This window comes from Cimex lectularius, unplaced genomic scaffold, assembly GCF_000648675.2.
Source record: "Cimex lectularius strain Harlan isolate CLEC.00 unplaced genomic scaffold, Clec_2.1 scaffold63, whole genome shotgun sequence".
Lineage (NCBI taxonomy): Eukaryota > Metazoa > Arthropoda > Insecta > Hemiptera > Cimicidae > Cimex > Cimex lectularius.
The window spans coordinates 2,163,214-2,180,935 of NW_019392694.1; the positions used below are offsets into that span (position 1 = coordinate 2,163,214).

Consider the following 17,722-nt stretch of genomic DNA (forward strand, 5'->3'; position numbering starts at 1 on the left):
GCCACATACGCAGATTACACAGCCATATTAACAAGTGATTCCTCTTTTCACAAGCTTCACTTATGTTACAAAACCACATATCAGCAATTGACAAATGGAGCAATCTTTGGAAAATAAAGTTTTACCCCTAGTTTAATATATCACCTTTACACTCCCTCGTTACTCTTGTCCTAGTGCATACTTATACAATGAACCTGTTCCTTAATCCGATAAAGTTAACTATTTAGGACTTACATTTGACAGAAGACTAAATTGGAATGCAGACACACGATTAAAAAAACAGACTTCAACAAACGATTTAAAATGCTTTATTACCTACTCAACCGACAATCAAAATTACCATTAAAATCAAAACTTTCGAATTATACATACCTACTCAGACCTATTTGGATGTACGGGTACCGAGCTTATGGATCAGCCAAATATTCGAATATCCAAAATTTTAAGACTAATTGTTTCTGCCCCATTTTACGTAAAAAAATTCCAACATTATTTCCCATTATCAGTTTCGATCCTGCTCACTCGACAACTCATCATTACATCCTGTTGCTGACAATATCCCCCCTTTACCGAACAGCATTGCTTGCATTTTTAGATTTAGAAATTTTTGATTGAGTCTGGCACACGAACTTGCTTTTTAAACTAAGAACATACTCCATCATTTGTCCTATCTCGTACTGAGATTACATCTGATTGGTCGATCTTTCTGATTGCGTCAGGGATGTTCTGAGTCCGTACCCATTAGGGAGGGAATGTGCTCCTCAGGGAAGCATACTTAATGCATTTCTTTTTTCAATATACACTCCAGATACACCTACACATATAATTAACATTTCACTATATACATTCGCTGGTGATAGTGATTTTTATGTGATGATTCATAACGTTAACAAAATGGAGAGTGAAAATAAACCTAACAAATAGCGTACAGATAAATTACACTTGCGTAAAAGTATTTGTCCCCAAGTATAAATGGAACCCCCAGTTCCGACCACTGTACTTGAGCGTTATGATGGACTTTTCATGGATGAAGAACAGACTTGGAATACCCACACAAGATTGAAACGACACGAAATAAAACATTATATACAACCTGAAAGACCTCTTGATCCATAATCAAATTAGATATCGAAAATGAACTTTTAATTTACGAGAAAATGTAGACCTATCCAGTCGTACGGTTGTGACATGTGAGCTCAACCAAGGATTCTAATTCCCAACCTCTCCAATCTATTAAGTCGACTATTTGGCGTCAAATTATAAACCCTCCTTTTTTTGTTTCAAATTATACTATTCGTTATGAACTTTACGCAATGTGAAGGAGTGTCATCACTTGAAAACTTCTCCTTCAACAATACAATATGCATATTTTCAAAATTTTTATTAAATGTGTGGTGTTTAGTGACTGTTATTTAATGATTATTTGAAGATCGTGAGATGCGATTCGGTGTGGCGTAGGTTTTAGAAAAACATTTTCTTTACCGTGCCAACGTTTCGATCTTTATTGAGATCATCTTCAGGGCTCAAAATGTTTGATTTCTGTGTGCATGTGTCATTCTTGTATGAACTCTAAAGACGACGCACAAGAATCACAAGATTGTAATAACCTACCTAGACCTGGTTAGAATTGCTATTGGCCAGTATCCCTGTTCCTTTATTGCCAACTTTCCCAAAATATGTTTTTTTTATATTACATAATTCAATTTTTAGATTAAAAGTTAGCCCTATGTTATAAATGTAGCTTCTTTATCTGGTTTCAAATTGGCAATCGTGATGCCATGTTGAAAAAGCCTGACCTGTTGTCGAACTTATAGTCATTTTACATACCAAGATAAACCTTCAAGAAAATATACTAACACGTATTCAGTTCGGAAAAGGTTTACAAGGCCAATCTTATTTTTGTGTAGTTCGATCGACCTAAAAATTGATGCATGAGAAAGAACTGAATCATTTGTACAGAAGCCGCGTTACATAACCGGAGTATACATTTCCCAACATATTTCTTGTCTTCATTTATTTTAATCTACAACTGTACATATATTACATACAACCAGCACAGTGGAATATAATTTGGGATTGTGTCATTACGGGCGTTAGAAGAAAGCTATTTAGCTATTAGCAGTTGCTATGGATTAATAATATGATATTAATCATGCAAGAGGTTTCTTATAAATATTGTTTTCAGTCTTTGTGATAATCGTACGTGTTAGCGTGATATTGTAATTTACTTTGAAACTGGTACAGGGGGCATTGAACCCTCTGTAATTCGCAGGATGATCGCTTCTTCGGTGTACGCATTTTGCTTTAGTTTCTCTGCTTTGTTTGTAAGTTCCGGATTCATGTTGATCGCCACATCAAACGGACATCTGTTGTGTGGACAATATGTTTTCATGTGTCCAAATCTGTTTCACCGAGTACATCACATGATTCATGTGTTCAGTTCGTTGTTTTATTTAGGTATAAAGGTGTGTTGTAATTTAATATGTAATTTTGTTGTATGTATTGCAATCAATATCAACGAAATAATATTCAGTGGTACGTTTATGCAAAGTAAAGCGTTAATGCCGTTACCTATTTTGTAACCTTTATTTCTCAATTTGTGAATGTTACTACTGTGGGCACGTTTTTTAAAGTAATGTGTGGTGATTAGTGACCGTTAATCGATAATTATTCAGAAATCGTGAGATGCGGTCTGGTGTGATGTAGGTTTCAGAAAAACATTTTCTTTATCGTGCCAACGTTTCGATCTTTATTGAGATCATCTTCAGAGCCTGGGATTTACAAACATTGTTTACATTTAACAAATACATTTAGGATGTGAAAAAGTGAATTTATACAATGCAAAAAATAGTTTTTTATATTCAATCAAAGTATAAAGTATTCTACTCACTCAAAGTGTTTGTCTTCTGTGTAATTGTGCCATTCTTGCGTGTCGTGTTGAGAGTGCCAGTGAGATTTTGCTATTTTGTGTTTATATACGTTGGATTTTGAAGGGGTGGGGAAGGAAGTCTGTATAGAAAAGACATTTTTGTATAAGGCGTCGGCTTCTTTGAGGTGAAAAGAACCGATGAAGGGAAACAATGTGTTGGTAATGGTTCGGCCAGATTATCCTATGAGGATTATATAGAAAGGGATAAATAGGAAAAGGAAAGCTAAATTGCTGGACAATTAGTCTATGTGAAAAATATTTGATGTATGGAATGTAATGTGATGATATAGGTATGTTATCTATATTGAATTTGATTAATGATATTGGCGTACCAGCGACTGAGTTTACATGTATCTGTTCTGTAATTGACGCTGAGTTTATCTCTGTTGATATAAACCATTTCTAAGAAATTACGTTTATGTTTGTTTTGTTCTGTGTAATATTTTTGGATTTTTGAAGTCGAAATTGTGTTGGTATTCAAAATGGTGGGTAGCGAGTGCTGTAGGATTTTGCTTGGGTTTTTTTTTCAATCAACCTACATCACACCAGACCGCATCTCACGATTTCTGAATAATTAATTTTTTAAGTAATGTAAACTCTCTGTAGATTTCTGGTGTGTTGGCGACGAGTTTAGAGAATTGTTTGTGGTTTTAATAACGAAAGATATTTTAATGTCCTTTGATTATCCTGTCGCGTAACAGTCTTGGCGATCTCGGTGCCCAAAAATAATTGAAAATGATTTTTTTATAAAAATAGATTATATAACAAAAACCATATGTAATACAACTTATTAATTTTCAGCCTTATTCATTTTGTAATAAACTACTAAGGTACAATATTTATTTATTAATAAAAATGCCACATGGTTGAATATATCAAATGATTGACCTTATTTGAAACAATGTGAAAAGTAAATTCACTTTACAGTTTCCACTGGCTATAATTACTGTGACCCTAGGGACTTTTCATATGGTACCTGCTGAGAGCATTATATCTATTCCGGCGACGTACACCACCAGGTATGCTACTGAAGGAGAATTTCCATTTATGGGTAATATGATAAGTACTACTACATGTGGCTCGACAATAATGTCCGAAACGTTTGTACTTTCGGCAGTGCACTGTTTTATTAGATTTGATATTTCTAGACGTAAAATGTACGCGTCAGATGCGTTGATGTTGTTTGGTTCTTTGTTGCATGGAGAGGGTTTAATTCGAAGAATAGAACACTACTCCGTTTCACCAAACTATCACATGTCTCGAACCAGACCCGTTCTACACTCCGATATCGCTGTAGCCATTTTAAAAAGAGCCGTTGCAGTTTTCATATAATATCCAGCCGGCCACTGTCGTACCAACCGACCGGAAAGTATTTGTGAAAGCGTGAGGTGATATAGTAGATAACAAAAAGAATGCATTGTCTTGAATTGAACAGTGCTACAGCAAGATGGATTAGATTCTTTCAAATTTTACGATTCGGATTTCTTGAGAGTGAGTACAGTTATAACTTGGAGCGATGAAAAGAGTAAAAAGATGATGCGGGATGAGGACAGTGACATTGCGCGCTATGATGGTGTCTTTCCTCATATGGCAATAAACTACAGCATTATGGAACAGCTTTTTACCGTGAAAGGAATGTGTTCGATGTGTTATCAACTCTACTGATTTGATATTCAATACTCAAGAGTAGTGCAGTACGTTTTTTTGAAGGACTACCTCACCCATATTGACGATGACGATTCTATAAGGTCCATTGAAAAGTTTTCTTTTTATATCAACGACTCTCCCATACGCAATTATTGGCACATATAAGGAAAGGAAAACATAACAAAAATATATATCTTGGAATCACAAACAATTTAGCTAATTATTCTATTCCCAAAAACGCAGTGAACTCTTCCAAATAACAATGAAAACGTATACACATGTACAATCATCTGGTTGTTTTGTAATTTTTAAATTAAAAAACCGTCTCTGTTCTCTTAGAGGTCGAGTTTTACGACTCGTAAAATTACACCAGAGACTCCATAACTCTAACAACATGAACCGAAAAATCTGTGACAAACATCAAGCTTTCAAAAGTATATTTCACGCAGCCATTCAACTGTTTTCTGGATTGTCCTTTTGCTTTCAGCGATTTAAAACATGTTTGGAACAATCTTAAAATGTGTATTTGACCTCTTTAACTTTATTTAAAAGCAGTTAACGTTGTACCAATCTTTTGGAAAAATCCCTAATTTTTCTGCTTTTTCAAAACGGTTATTCAAACTTAGGCACAAACTGCAGGGGTATCTCTTGTATTGTCGCAACATTTCCAGCAATTTTATTAAAACGAGTAGAACTTTTTGTATCAGCTAATAATTTGCTCAGCTAGTTCTACGGCACTAAGAGGTAGAGAAATTCTGATTTAATTTATTTATTAATTTAATCATAATTAAATTTAATTTAATTTAAATACTGGTAGTAGAATAAAGCCTTAAAGTTTTTTGATTAGAAGGAAGAGTTATATAAGTTTATTTTTTATATACCTATTTTCATTCTTTTTTATTATATAAATTTGTAATATCTCGATTCATAATGGTATGTATAGTATTTTCATTTTTTTCCTTATATCAACAAGCCATGAATTTTTTTTGTAAATTTTTGGGTGTTGTTTTTAAATTTTATATAAGAAATTTTACATTGATTTGCGGCCAACGGTCTCTTCCGTTATAGTGTGCTAATAAATCTTCACTTAATATAGAATATTGTAAAATGTTGAAATAATAAATCAAGCATTATTTTTATTTGCTTATGAGTGTGTTAGTAATTACGTAAGGGAGAATCGTTGATAAGAAAAAAAGATTCTTTTCAACAGACCTTACAGAAACGCCATCTTCAATATGGCTGAGATATTCCTTCAAAAGAAAGAAGTGCGCTATTCTTCTTTGCTTATTATTTACTTTTAAAGCCGATAACACACCGAACACATTCCCTTCGCAGTACAATGCTGCTCCTGCGTCACCTGCCATAAGGTCCTCATTTATTGCCAAGTGCTGAGTACAGACACCACCATAGCGCACAATGTTACCCTCTTCATTTCCAATCGAATTTTTACAATTTTCATCGGTCAAGGCTGAAACTGCACTCACTCTTAAGTAATCCGAGAGGTAAAAATCAAAGGAACCCCTTCCCTTATTCTGTATAAATGCCCAGCCCATGACATAACATGCTTTTTCGTTATCTACTATATCACTCCACCCTTGTACAAATACGTTGGGGTCAGTAGATACGACAGTGGCCGGCTGGATATAATATGAAAACTCCAACGCCTCTTTTAAATAGGCTAGAGCGATATCGGCGTGGAGAACGGGTCTGGTTTCAGACTTTTTATAATTTGGTGAAACGGAGTAGTGTCTTATTCTTCGAATTATGCCGTGTCCGTGCAACAAAGAACCAAAAAATGCCACCGTATTAGTCAGATCTATGTACCCTGTATTTCCATAAATATCAAATCTAATAAAACAGTGCGCTGCCGAAAGTACAACCGTTTTTGACATTATTGTCAAGCCACATGGATCACCACTTGTTATCAAATTACCCATAAATGGAAATTCTCCTTCAGTAGCATACCTGGTGTTGTAAGTCGCCGGAATAGGTTTAATGCTCTCAGCAGGCACCATATGAAAAGTCCCTAGGGTCACAGTAATAATAGCTAGTGGAAACTGTAAAGTGAATTTACTTTTCAACATTGTCTCAGAATAAAACATCCCGCATTTGCAATTCACAATCATGTGATATTTTATGAATAAATAAACATTCCATCATAGTAGTTTAGTTTAATATAAGTATGGAGCGAAATTAGTAAGTGATAATTATATGTTTAGAGTTGGTTTTTACTATATAACCTATTGCTATAAAAAATCAGTTTCAAAAGTGATTCTATATTATTATTATTTTTGTGGTACATAAAACAAATGTTCTAGTTGATAGTGATCGACCTCCGTAGTTTAAATTGAAGAAGATCCAATACATCAATATAAAACAAATATATTCGATAGTTATAATTGTTAGTAGTCGGGGAAAAAGACTTAGCCAATAAGAAGAGTGGAGACAGTCAGTCGTCGCAGTTTGATACTTGTCAAAACGTGGGTTAGTATTTACAAAATAAAGTCTTTTTAAAATTAGCTCTGGATTATTTATTACAAAACTAAAGGCCCTTAAATCCTACATTTTTTGTGTCAGAAATGAAGATAGCTCGTTCAGTTTAGTGTGAAATATATCATTAATTCACTAGTTTCCTGATCCGCTTGACCAATTAATATCTTACAATTAATTAAGGTTTTCAGTTGAGATAAAATTGGTCAAGCGGACCACGAATTGAATAAGTTTAAAATGAAGTGTATTTTCGCTAAAGCTCTCCGTGGCCATTTCATTTGTCGCCGAGAATCAAATAGATTAAAGTCATTTGAAAAATGGCAAAAAGGTGTGGTTGAGATGGGAAGTTGGTGTCCGAGTGGATCGAGGTCACGATAGCTCAAGTGGTAGAACAGCGGCGTATCAAGCCGAAGGTCGTGGGTTCGAATCCCGCTCGTGCCATTGACTTTTTTATCTCAACTGAAAATCTTAATTTATATCATTAATGATTAACTTATTTCAGTCTGATGATATCGGCACGCTTAGCTACGAAGACAAAATCTTAAGGGAGATTTCAAGTAGCCAACAGCGTCTGGAGTTTCGACAAACAAAAATTTTACGTGGACGGCATGACAATTGAATTCAAATCACCTATCCACTCTCTTAACACCCACCCATTTGGATATACCTCCTTCCATTCTTCGTCATAAAACCTACACAATTGAACGATTCTTCCTAGCCCCAGCCTCCCTAACCTCTTACGCCAACATAGCCCACCATATTGATAGGCCCTTTTACTACATAAGAAAGCATGTTTCCTTCCTTTTCTCACCTTTTAAATTTACGGTTATAGGTAGATTGACAGGGAGCCCAAAGAGATGAACAACAGAAATCAAATATTGGTCTTACAGTGAAAGCGTATAAAATTTTAAATGTATCATGGAAATGTTTAGCATGTCGTGTAATACGTCCCAAAGTTTTATTTCTTATGGCAATAGTTTTGTTAATGTGCGTGTGAAAGTTTATGTGATGATACCAAGATGGTCACAGTTTCAGGTCTAGTTAGGAGTGAGTTAAGTTTGATCGAATATTTTATTTAATAAAAGGTCATTCCTGAGCAATTGTCAGAAATGAAAATATTATTATTAGTTGAACATCATTTATTAATGTGTGGTTTTTAGTGACAGTTAATTAATGATTATTTGGAGATCGTGAGAGACGGTGAAAAATAATCATCATAACATCATGCTGATGTAAAGAGTCCGAAACAGACTTAATTTTAAAGAAATTAACCATCTGCGCAAAGTAGGTTTTTAACCGATGGAAGAGAATCAGAGATATCATTTATATAAATTTTCAATAGAAAAGGCCCGACATGCGACCCTTGAGGAACTCCAAGTTGCTACAAAACCTAGTTTTCATGGCGTCCAATTTTGTTATAGCTTGTTGAAGCATACCTTGCGTAGTAGAAATTGCTATTTACTGCTTTGTTAACCAACCTGTCCGCTCTTTTATATCCAACTTTACATAATTTGCGTTTATCCATTTTAGGCAAGGGACAAATCTAGCGGAATTTTCGCCCGATAAATTTGACGAGGTGAATTCCAACTCGGATACTAATGAAGAAATATCAGCGGATCACGCGGAAATTTCACTTCTTTTGATGTATCTTAATTGTAAATCCGTCTGTTTTGAGCATTATAAAGACATATCAAAACAATCACAAATAACTTTAAACATTCGTTCAGTGCGCAACATTCAGCGTCATATGTCACCTTTCTGTACAACATGTTAACTGTGATTTGTTCAAGGAAATGTACGCTATTTTTAGTAGTGCCTGACCTGTTGTCAATCTTATAGTCATGTTAGTACAACAATAAACTTAAAGAAAATCATGTTAGCCTTACACGCTCTTAGTCTGTAAAAGACCATGTTTATAATCCAATATTATTGTTGTGTGGTACCTCGATCGACATAAACCATGATAAATGAAAAAGGGTACTATCATCTGCATGGCAGCCGCGTTACTCAAAACATAAAATTCTATAACATAATTAATTATAACTTATTAATTTTGAGCCTTATCATTTTAAATTAAACCGCTACGGTACAATATTTATTTACTCATAAAATGACACATGATTAAATATTGCAAATGTTTGATGTTTTTAATCTGAGACTTGTTGAAAAGTACATTTAGTAAGTTTCCATTTGCCGTAATGACTATGAAGTTGGAGAATGTTAGTACGAAATCAGCTAAGACGATTAAACCTATTTTGGTAACATACAACACTAGGCTTACTACTGAAGGAGAATCTCCATTTATTGGTTACTTGTTAGAAGAAAGTACTACTAGAACCTGTGGTTTGACGTTAATATCGAAGATGCAGTTGGAAATTTGTCAGCCCACTGTTTTGTAAGATTTTATTGATATGGACGTAAAATTTACATAGAAGTAAGCCACGATAACGTTGTTTGGCGCTCTGTTCGAACACTACTCCTTTTCACCTAATTATAAAATGTGTCGAACCAGGCCTATTCTCCACGCTGATATCGCTGTAGCCTATTTAAAAGAACCATTACAGTATTCATATAATATCCAGCCGGCCACTGTCGTATCAACTGACCAGAAAGTGGGATGAGGGAGTAGGGTTGGACATTACTACAGAATGATGGAATAGTTTCCTGTGATTATTATTTCTCGGATTACGTGAGAGTGAGTGCAGTTATAGTCTGGAGCGATGAAAACCGTACATTGATGATGCTGGATGAGGACAGTAACATTGTGCGCTATGATGGTGTCTGTCCTCAGCACATGGCAGTAATGTCCGCATTACGGTAGATGGATGCAGAAGCATTTTTACAGCGAAGGGAATGCTCGATATGTTATCGATATTCAATCCTCAAAAGCAGTGCAGTTCGTCTTTGGAAGGAATACCTCACCCATGTTGACTATGGCGTTTCCGTAAGATCCATTGAAAAGTCTTCTTTTTATATCAACGATTCTGCCTTATATAATTAGCGGCACATATAAGGAAATAAAAACATAATAAAAATATATATATGATGGAATCACAAACAATTTAGCTAATTTTTCTATTTCTAAAAACGCAGTGAACTCGTCCAAATAACAATGAAAACTTATACACATGTACAATCATCTGGTTGTTTTGTACTTTTTAAATTAAAAAACCGTCTTCGTCCTCTTAGAAGTCGAGCTTTACACCAGAGACCCCATAACTTTACCAACATAAACCGAAAAATCTCTGACAAACATCAAGCTTTTAGAAATATAGTTCGTGGAGCCATTCATTGATAACTGTTTTCTGGGTTGTCCTTTTGCTTTCAACGAGTTAAAGACTGTTTTGAACAAATCTACTGTAATGTCTCGTACGGACTGACTAAGGTAGACGTGGATATAAATTGACAAAAAAAAACAACTTAGACTTTATTGGCTTTAGGCCGATGCCGAGCGCCCACAGAAGTCATAAGACACACACTAGAAACATACTGCGACTCGGCTCGGTACAATGATTCATCCGGTAGAGCGGAACACAACACCTACAAATAACAAACGCACCCAAAAGCTTGCTCGATCGTGTATTTGACCTCTTTAACTTTATCTAAAAGCAGTTGATGTTCTATCAAACAGTTGGGAAAATCCTTAATTTTCCCGCTTTTTCAAAACTGTTATTCAAACCTAGTCACAAACTATAGTGATATCTCTTTTGTTGTCGCAACATTTTCAGCAATTTTATTAAAACGAGTGGAGGTTTTTGTAACAGCTAATAATTTGCTGTGTGTCACAAGCCGGCTTTCATCGAGGTGTTTTCACGACAATATTTAACCTGCATTTGATAATATTGACAGAAGAGTACTCATACCAAAGCTTCGTAGGTTTATCTACGAAATTTTTAAATACCCTGAAAAGTATATGTAATTATAGTTCTACGGCTAATTCTGATTTTGTAAATACTGGTAATAGACTAAACCAGAGACTCAGCCCGATTTGGTTTGCATTGGTTTTGGATGACATCCCATCAGTTCTCGTGTTTGTATACATATCGGCGGCGTGGTAACAAAATTTCGAATGTACGCGGACGACCTTGTTATTTTATGTGTCAGGAAAGCCGCTCTCCTCAGAGTAATAGGGCAAACAATGGAGTCCAGCACTAAATCTAACATCTTATCAATAGGATCTCTTTCAGGTTTGAGAACAAGGTTTACCACCCTTATTTGGATGCCAGCACATAAAGGACACCATGGCAATGAAAAGGCTGATGGCCTAGCCAAAGAAGGTTCTAATACTGCGTTTGTTGAGCCACACCAGTATTACCTCACTCTATGAGCACAACGAAAGAGAGTATCAATAACTGGGGCATGAAACAATTCCTTAGGGAGTGGAATTTATCCCCCGGACACAGGCAATCGAAAGAGTTTGTTAAGGCGATCAAACCAGCTGAATCGAAATGGCTATTCTCTATTTCAAGGAAGGGAATTAGGAGGCTGATAGGTATTCTGACGGGCCACTGCCCACTGAGAAGACTCCTCTTCGTAATGGGTATTCTACCCCCCTTTTGCCGCTTCTGCAAAATAAAAGAAGAAACGGCAAAGCACTACCTCGCAGAATGTGATAGATATGCTAGGTCTAGATTTGAAATCTTTGAAGGAGAGGACATCACCAAATCACTCCCCGAGATAAAATGGTCCAAAAGCTTGGCGTTTGTGAACAAGTCCAAGAGGTTTATGCAGGACACGTGAGCCGACCAAGTCCCGGACCTTTTAGGGATGGGGTACGACTCTACCCAGGCATTTAACCCCTCGGGTCTTGGTCGCCCACCCTGCATAATATATATATATATATAAATCTAACGAAATCAAAGGTCATGGTTTTTCGAAGAGCGGGAGTATCTGCTTCCGAACATTGGTATTTCGATGCGTAGAGAATAACCAGTATAAATATTTAGGAGTTCTTTTAACGACTAACTTTCCTTCTCTCAAGATCTAAATTTACAAGCGTTTACCGAAAATTTGCCTCCACCGAGCCTGGACGAATATTGTTGGAAATAATTTCATTCATTGCCCAGCTAAATTGTCTTTTTTAATGCCGTCTGCCGATCAATTCTTTCCAACAAATCTCCCAAGTATGGGGATTTCGACGTATGAGAAAATAAAACAATTTAACCATATTTCATGAAAAAAGTGCTCGGTCTACCAGACTCAACCTCAACAACAAGCTGTATCTTGAGACGTCAGGAAATATAATATTCGTTTTTATCATTCAATTATTTAAGGTTTTACGTTGAGATAAAAAAAGTCAGTGTCACGAGCGGGATTCGAATCCACGACATTCGCCGCTAATCTACCACTATCGTGACTTCGATTCCCTCGGACACTAACTTCCCATCTCAACCACACCTTTTTGAATTTTTCCTCCTTTTTACGATTTTTCAAATATCGTGTAATCTATTTGATTCTCGGCGACAAGTGAAATAGCCACGGAGAGCTTTAGTGTAGTATACTTCATTTTAATTCATTAAATTCACTATTTTTCGTGGTCCGCTTGACCAATTAATATCATTCAATTATTTAAGGTTTTAAGTTGAGATAAATGACTTTTTTATCACAACTTAAAACCTTAAATAATCGAATGATATGAATTGGTCAGGCGGACCACAAAAAATAGTGAATTCGTTTTTACTTTGAACCTTCATTTTTATTTATACTTAATGTACTTGGCGTTTCAGACTCTCGTCTGTCAAAAATTTCTGCATTAGATTATTCAAAAGCAATTGTTTCGGGTAGCTCAATAGAACAAATTAGCGATCGAGTTTAAATGTAATTTTTTCTTAACGCAGGACGATGTTGACAGTTTGCCAAAATGGTCCATTATAATAATACAAAGACCTAAGCTAACCCACAGAGAAACTTCTTTACATAAACCAAGTTCATCGGACCGCTTATTCTTATACAAAGATTTGAATCCGTTATCAATTCTAGTCATTACTCAAAGAAATTACCACGCCATTGTAAATTCGGCGGTTACTTAAAACAAGTTTTGAGCAACTGTGTTTAAATTGAGTTCGATGGAGAGAGGCTGGAAGTCTACAATGTTCGTTATGCATCTAAAAATCTTCTTTTCTTCCTGAACGCGTTGCGCTAGCGGAATTTCGCCTTTGTATCTAGGGGACGAACGTTGACCGGAGTTCGGCTACTGAACGCGACAAAGGAACAGACAGGCACTTGGTCAGTACCCACAACATTTGAACATTTAAAATTGGGTTTCTTGCATAGAAGGAAGAGATATATAAGTTTTTTTATATACCTATTTTGTTTGTTTTTTATTTTATAAATTCGTAAAATCTCGTTTCTTAATAGCATGTATAGTATTTTTATAGTTTTTTTTACATCAACAGGTCTTGATTTTTTTTTTAATTTTTGGTTGTTGTTTTTAAATTTTATATAAGGAATTTTACATTGACTTGCGGCAAACGGTCTACTCGGTTCTAGCGTGCTAATAAATCTATACTTAGTATAAAATATTGAAATAATAAATCAAGCATTATTTTTATTTGCTTATGAGTGTGTTAGTAATTACGTAAGGGAGAATCGTTGATATAAAAAAATGGCCTTTTTTAATGGATCCCTCAGAAACTTCATCTTCAATATGGCTGAGATAGTCCTTCAAAAGAAAGAAGTGCGCTATTCTTGTGTACTCTTTATGAGCCTTTAGAGCCGATAACACACCGAAAACATTCCCTTCGCAGTACAATGCTGCTCCTGCGTCACCTGCCATAACGTCCTCATTTAATACCATGTGCTTAGCACAGACACCACCATAGCGCACAATGTTATCCTCTTCATTTCCAATCGAATTTTTACATTTTTCATCGGTCAAGGCTGAAACTGCACTCACTCTCAAGAAATCCGAGTCATAAAAATCATAGGAACCCATTCCATTTTCCTTCATTAACGCCCAACCCATGACATAACATGCTTTTTCGTTATCTACTATATTATTCCACGCTTGTAAAAAAACCATCGGATCAGTTGATACGACAGTGGCCGGCTGGATTTTATATGAAAACTTCAACGGCTCATTTAAATAGGCTACAGCGATGTCGGCGTGGAGAACGGGGCTGGTTTGAGACATTTGATAGTTTGGTGAAACGGAGTAGTGTTCTATTCTTCGCATTAAGCCCTCTCCTTGCAACAAAGAACCAAACAACATGAACGCATCTGACAGATCTATGTACTTTTTACGTCCAGAACTATCAAATCTTATAAAACAGTGCGCTGCCGAAAGTACAAATGTTTCGGACATTATTATCGAGCCACATGAAATAGTGTTTGTTATTATGTTACCCTTAAATGGAAATTCTGCTTCAGTAGCGAACCTGGTGTTGTACGTCGCCGGAATAGGTTTAATGCTCTCAGCAGGTACCATATGAAAAGTCCCTAAGGTCACAGTAATTATAGTCAGTGGAAATTGTATAGTGAATTTACTTTTCAACATTGTCTCAAATAATATCAATCATTTGATATATTCAACCACGTGGCATTTTATCAATAAATAAATATTGTACAAGTTTGTTTTATACAAATATTGTATAAGTTTAATATAAAATAAAAAAGGCTGAAAATCAATAAGTTATATAGTACTTTTAGAGATGTTTTTATTATATAATCTATTTTTATAAAAAAATCAATTTCATTTCACTTTGGGCACCGAGATCGCCAAGACTGTTATGCGACAGGATAATCAAAGGACCTTAAAATATCTTTCGTTATTAACACCACAAACAAATCTCTAAACTCGTCGCCAACACACCACAAACCTACTGACCAATACACAATCATGTCATATTTTATAAATAAATAAACATTACACCATGGTAGTTTAGTTTACTATGAGTATGGAGCGAAATTAGTAAATGATATATGTTTAGAGTTGGTGTTTGCTATAAAACCTATTGCTATAAAAAATCAATTTCAAAAGTGATTTTATATTTTTCCCATCATTTTCCTTGGTATAAAATTTTAAGTGTATCACGGAAATGTTTATCATGGCGTGTAATAAATCCTAAAGTTTTCTTTCTTTTGGCAGTAGTTTTACTAATGTGCGTGTGAAAGTTTGGTAACAGTTTCAGGTCTAATTAGGAGTGAGTTAAGTTTGAATATTTTATTTGATAAAAGGTCATACCTGAGCAATTCTCAGAAATGAAAATATTATTATTAGTTGAACATCATTTATTAATGTGTGTGTTTAATTTTATTACCATATATATATATATTTTAAATAGAAAAGGCCCCAAATGCGACCCTTGAGGAAATCCAAGTTGGTACAAAACCGATTTTTTCATAGTTTCCTCTTTCGTTATAGCTTGTAATAACTTACTTTGCCTTCTAGAAATTGCTATTTGCTGCTTTGTTGGCCAGCCTCTCCGCTCTTTTATTTCCAACAGGTGAATTCCAACTCGGATACTTAGAAACAAATATCAGCGGATCACGCGGAAATTTCACTTCGCTTGGTGTATCTCAATTATAAATCCGTCTGTTTTGAACATTATAAAGACATATCAAAACAATCACAAATAACTTTAAACATTCGTTCAGTGCGCAACATTTAGCGTCATATGTCACCTTTCTATTCAACACGTTAACTGTGATTTGTTCAACGAAATGTTCGTTATTTTTCTGTTCACAAATTGGCTACCCTGCTTCTATGCTGTTTGTTTATGTAGTGCCTGACCTGTTGTCAAACTTATAGTCATGTTACGTGTAAAAGACCAAGTTATAAGTTTATAAGCCAATATTATTTTTGTGTGGTAGCTCGATCGACATAAACTATGATAAATGAAAAAAAGTAGTATCATCTGTATGGCAACCGCGTTACTCACACCTAATATAAAATTTTATAACTTATTAATTTTGAGCCTTATCATTTGAAATTAAACTACTACGATACAGTATTTATTTATTCATTAAATGACACATGATTACATATTGCAAATGTTTGATGTTTTTAATCTGAGACCATGTTGAAAAATAGATTTAGTAAGTTTACATTAGCCGTAATTATTGTGATGTTGGAGAATCACAACGGGATACATGTTAGAAGATCGTACTACTAGAAACCTGTGGTTTGACGTTAATATCGAAGATGCAGTTGGAAATTTGTCAGCCCACTATTTTGTAAGATTTTATTGATATGGACGTAAAATTTACATAGAAGTAAGCCACGATAACGTTGTTTGGCGCTCTGTTACATTGACATGGCGTAGTTCGAACAGTAAAACACTACTCCGTTTCACCAAATTGTAAGATGTGTCGAAACTTGCCTATTCTCCACGCTGATATCGCTGTAGGTCAAATCCGTTGTTTTCATATAATATCCGCCCGGCCACTGTCATATCAACTGACACGAAGCTGTTTTTACTTGCGTGGAGTAATATAGTAGATAACGTAAAAGCATGCTGTCATCGGTTGGACATTACTACAGAAAGATGGAATGGGTTCATATGATTATTATGACTCGGATTGCTTGAGAGTTAGTGCAGTTACAGCCGGGAACGATGAAAGCTGTAAAACGTCGATTGGAAATGAAGATGGTAACATTGTGCGCTATGGTGGTATCTGTCCTCAGCACATGGCAGTAAAGTCAGCATTGCGGTAGATGATGCAGAAGCAGCTTTTTACAGCGAAGGGAATGTTCGATGTGATAGCGGCTCTACAGGTTGATATTCAATTCTCAGGAGCAGTGCAGTTCGTCTTTGGAAGGACTACCTCACCCATATTGACGATGGCGTTTCTGTAAGGTCCATTGAAAAGTCTTCGTTTTATATCAACGATTCTCCCTTACGTAATTACCGGCACATAGAAGGAAAGAAAAACAATAAAAAAACATATCATCAAATCACCAGTAATTTAGATAATTAATATATTTATAAAAAACCCAGCGAAACTTCAAACGTGTTAAAACAATAATGAAAAATTATACACCTATTTCATCATCTGTTTTTTTTTTCAACAATTATTTTTTTAAATTCATAAAATACTAAATCTTGAGATCAATTGTATACTATATGATGCGATATTACAAATTTAAATTTTGCTCGTGTTATTTCGAAGGAAATTATTTTAAATACAGTGGTGACGTTAGCACAATAATAATTTTATGAATGGAACGACTTCTTATTAAGTAAAACTCTTAAAGTATTTAATGATTTTTAAAAAATTATTAATATATGTGCAGCTTATGATAATATCGTTGAATGTTATTCCCTCAGAAGTGAATTTGAAATCAAATTTTTATATTCTCTGCCGGTGTGTTTGTCAGTTTCTTAGAAACTATACATTTTTGTTAAATCTTCATCTCAAAAGAGTCTGTTTTTCTGCATCTTTTGCAGGGTATTACCAAAATTTGTAGTTAATAAAACTGTAACTTTATAAAACATACATGTGAATGTTTATCAGGAAAAGGTTGTACGTATTTAATGTATATAATTTATATGAATTACATACCTTGAAAGATAAAATAAAACTGGAAGCCTTTAACATGTCAGCTTTGTTCCATCCTGCGACGGACTTCGTTTACCTAAACTTCCCTTAAGTCCGGGAAATGGCTCGCAGTTTCCATGCCCACGTACAGCGAAATCAGGAGAGTGCGCTGTGATG

General features: G+C 35.1%; 1 protein-coding gene across 1 annotated transcript; it reads right to left on the bottom strand.

Moving 5' to 3' along the window:
* Positions 1 to 13,593: 13,593 nt before the first annotated feature.
* Positions 13,594 to 14,582, bottom strand: LOC106674265 (serine protease ami-like). The gene has a single exon (XM_014406888.1). It carries the CDS (start codon positions 14,559 to 14,561, stop codon positions 13,614 to 13,616), a length of 948 nt encoding a protein of 315 aa, XP_014262374.1. The 5' UTR covers positions 14,562 to 14,582; the 3' UTR covers positions 13,594 to 13,613.
* Between the last annotated feature and the right edge of the window lie 3,140 nt (positions 14,583 to 17,722).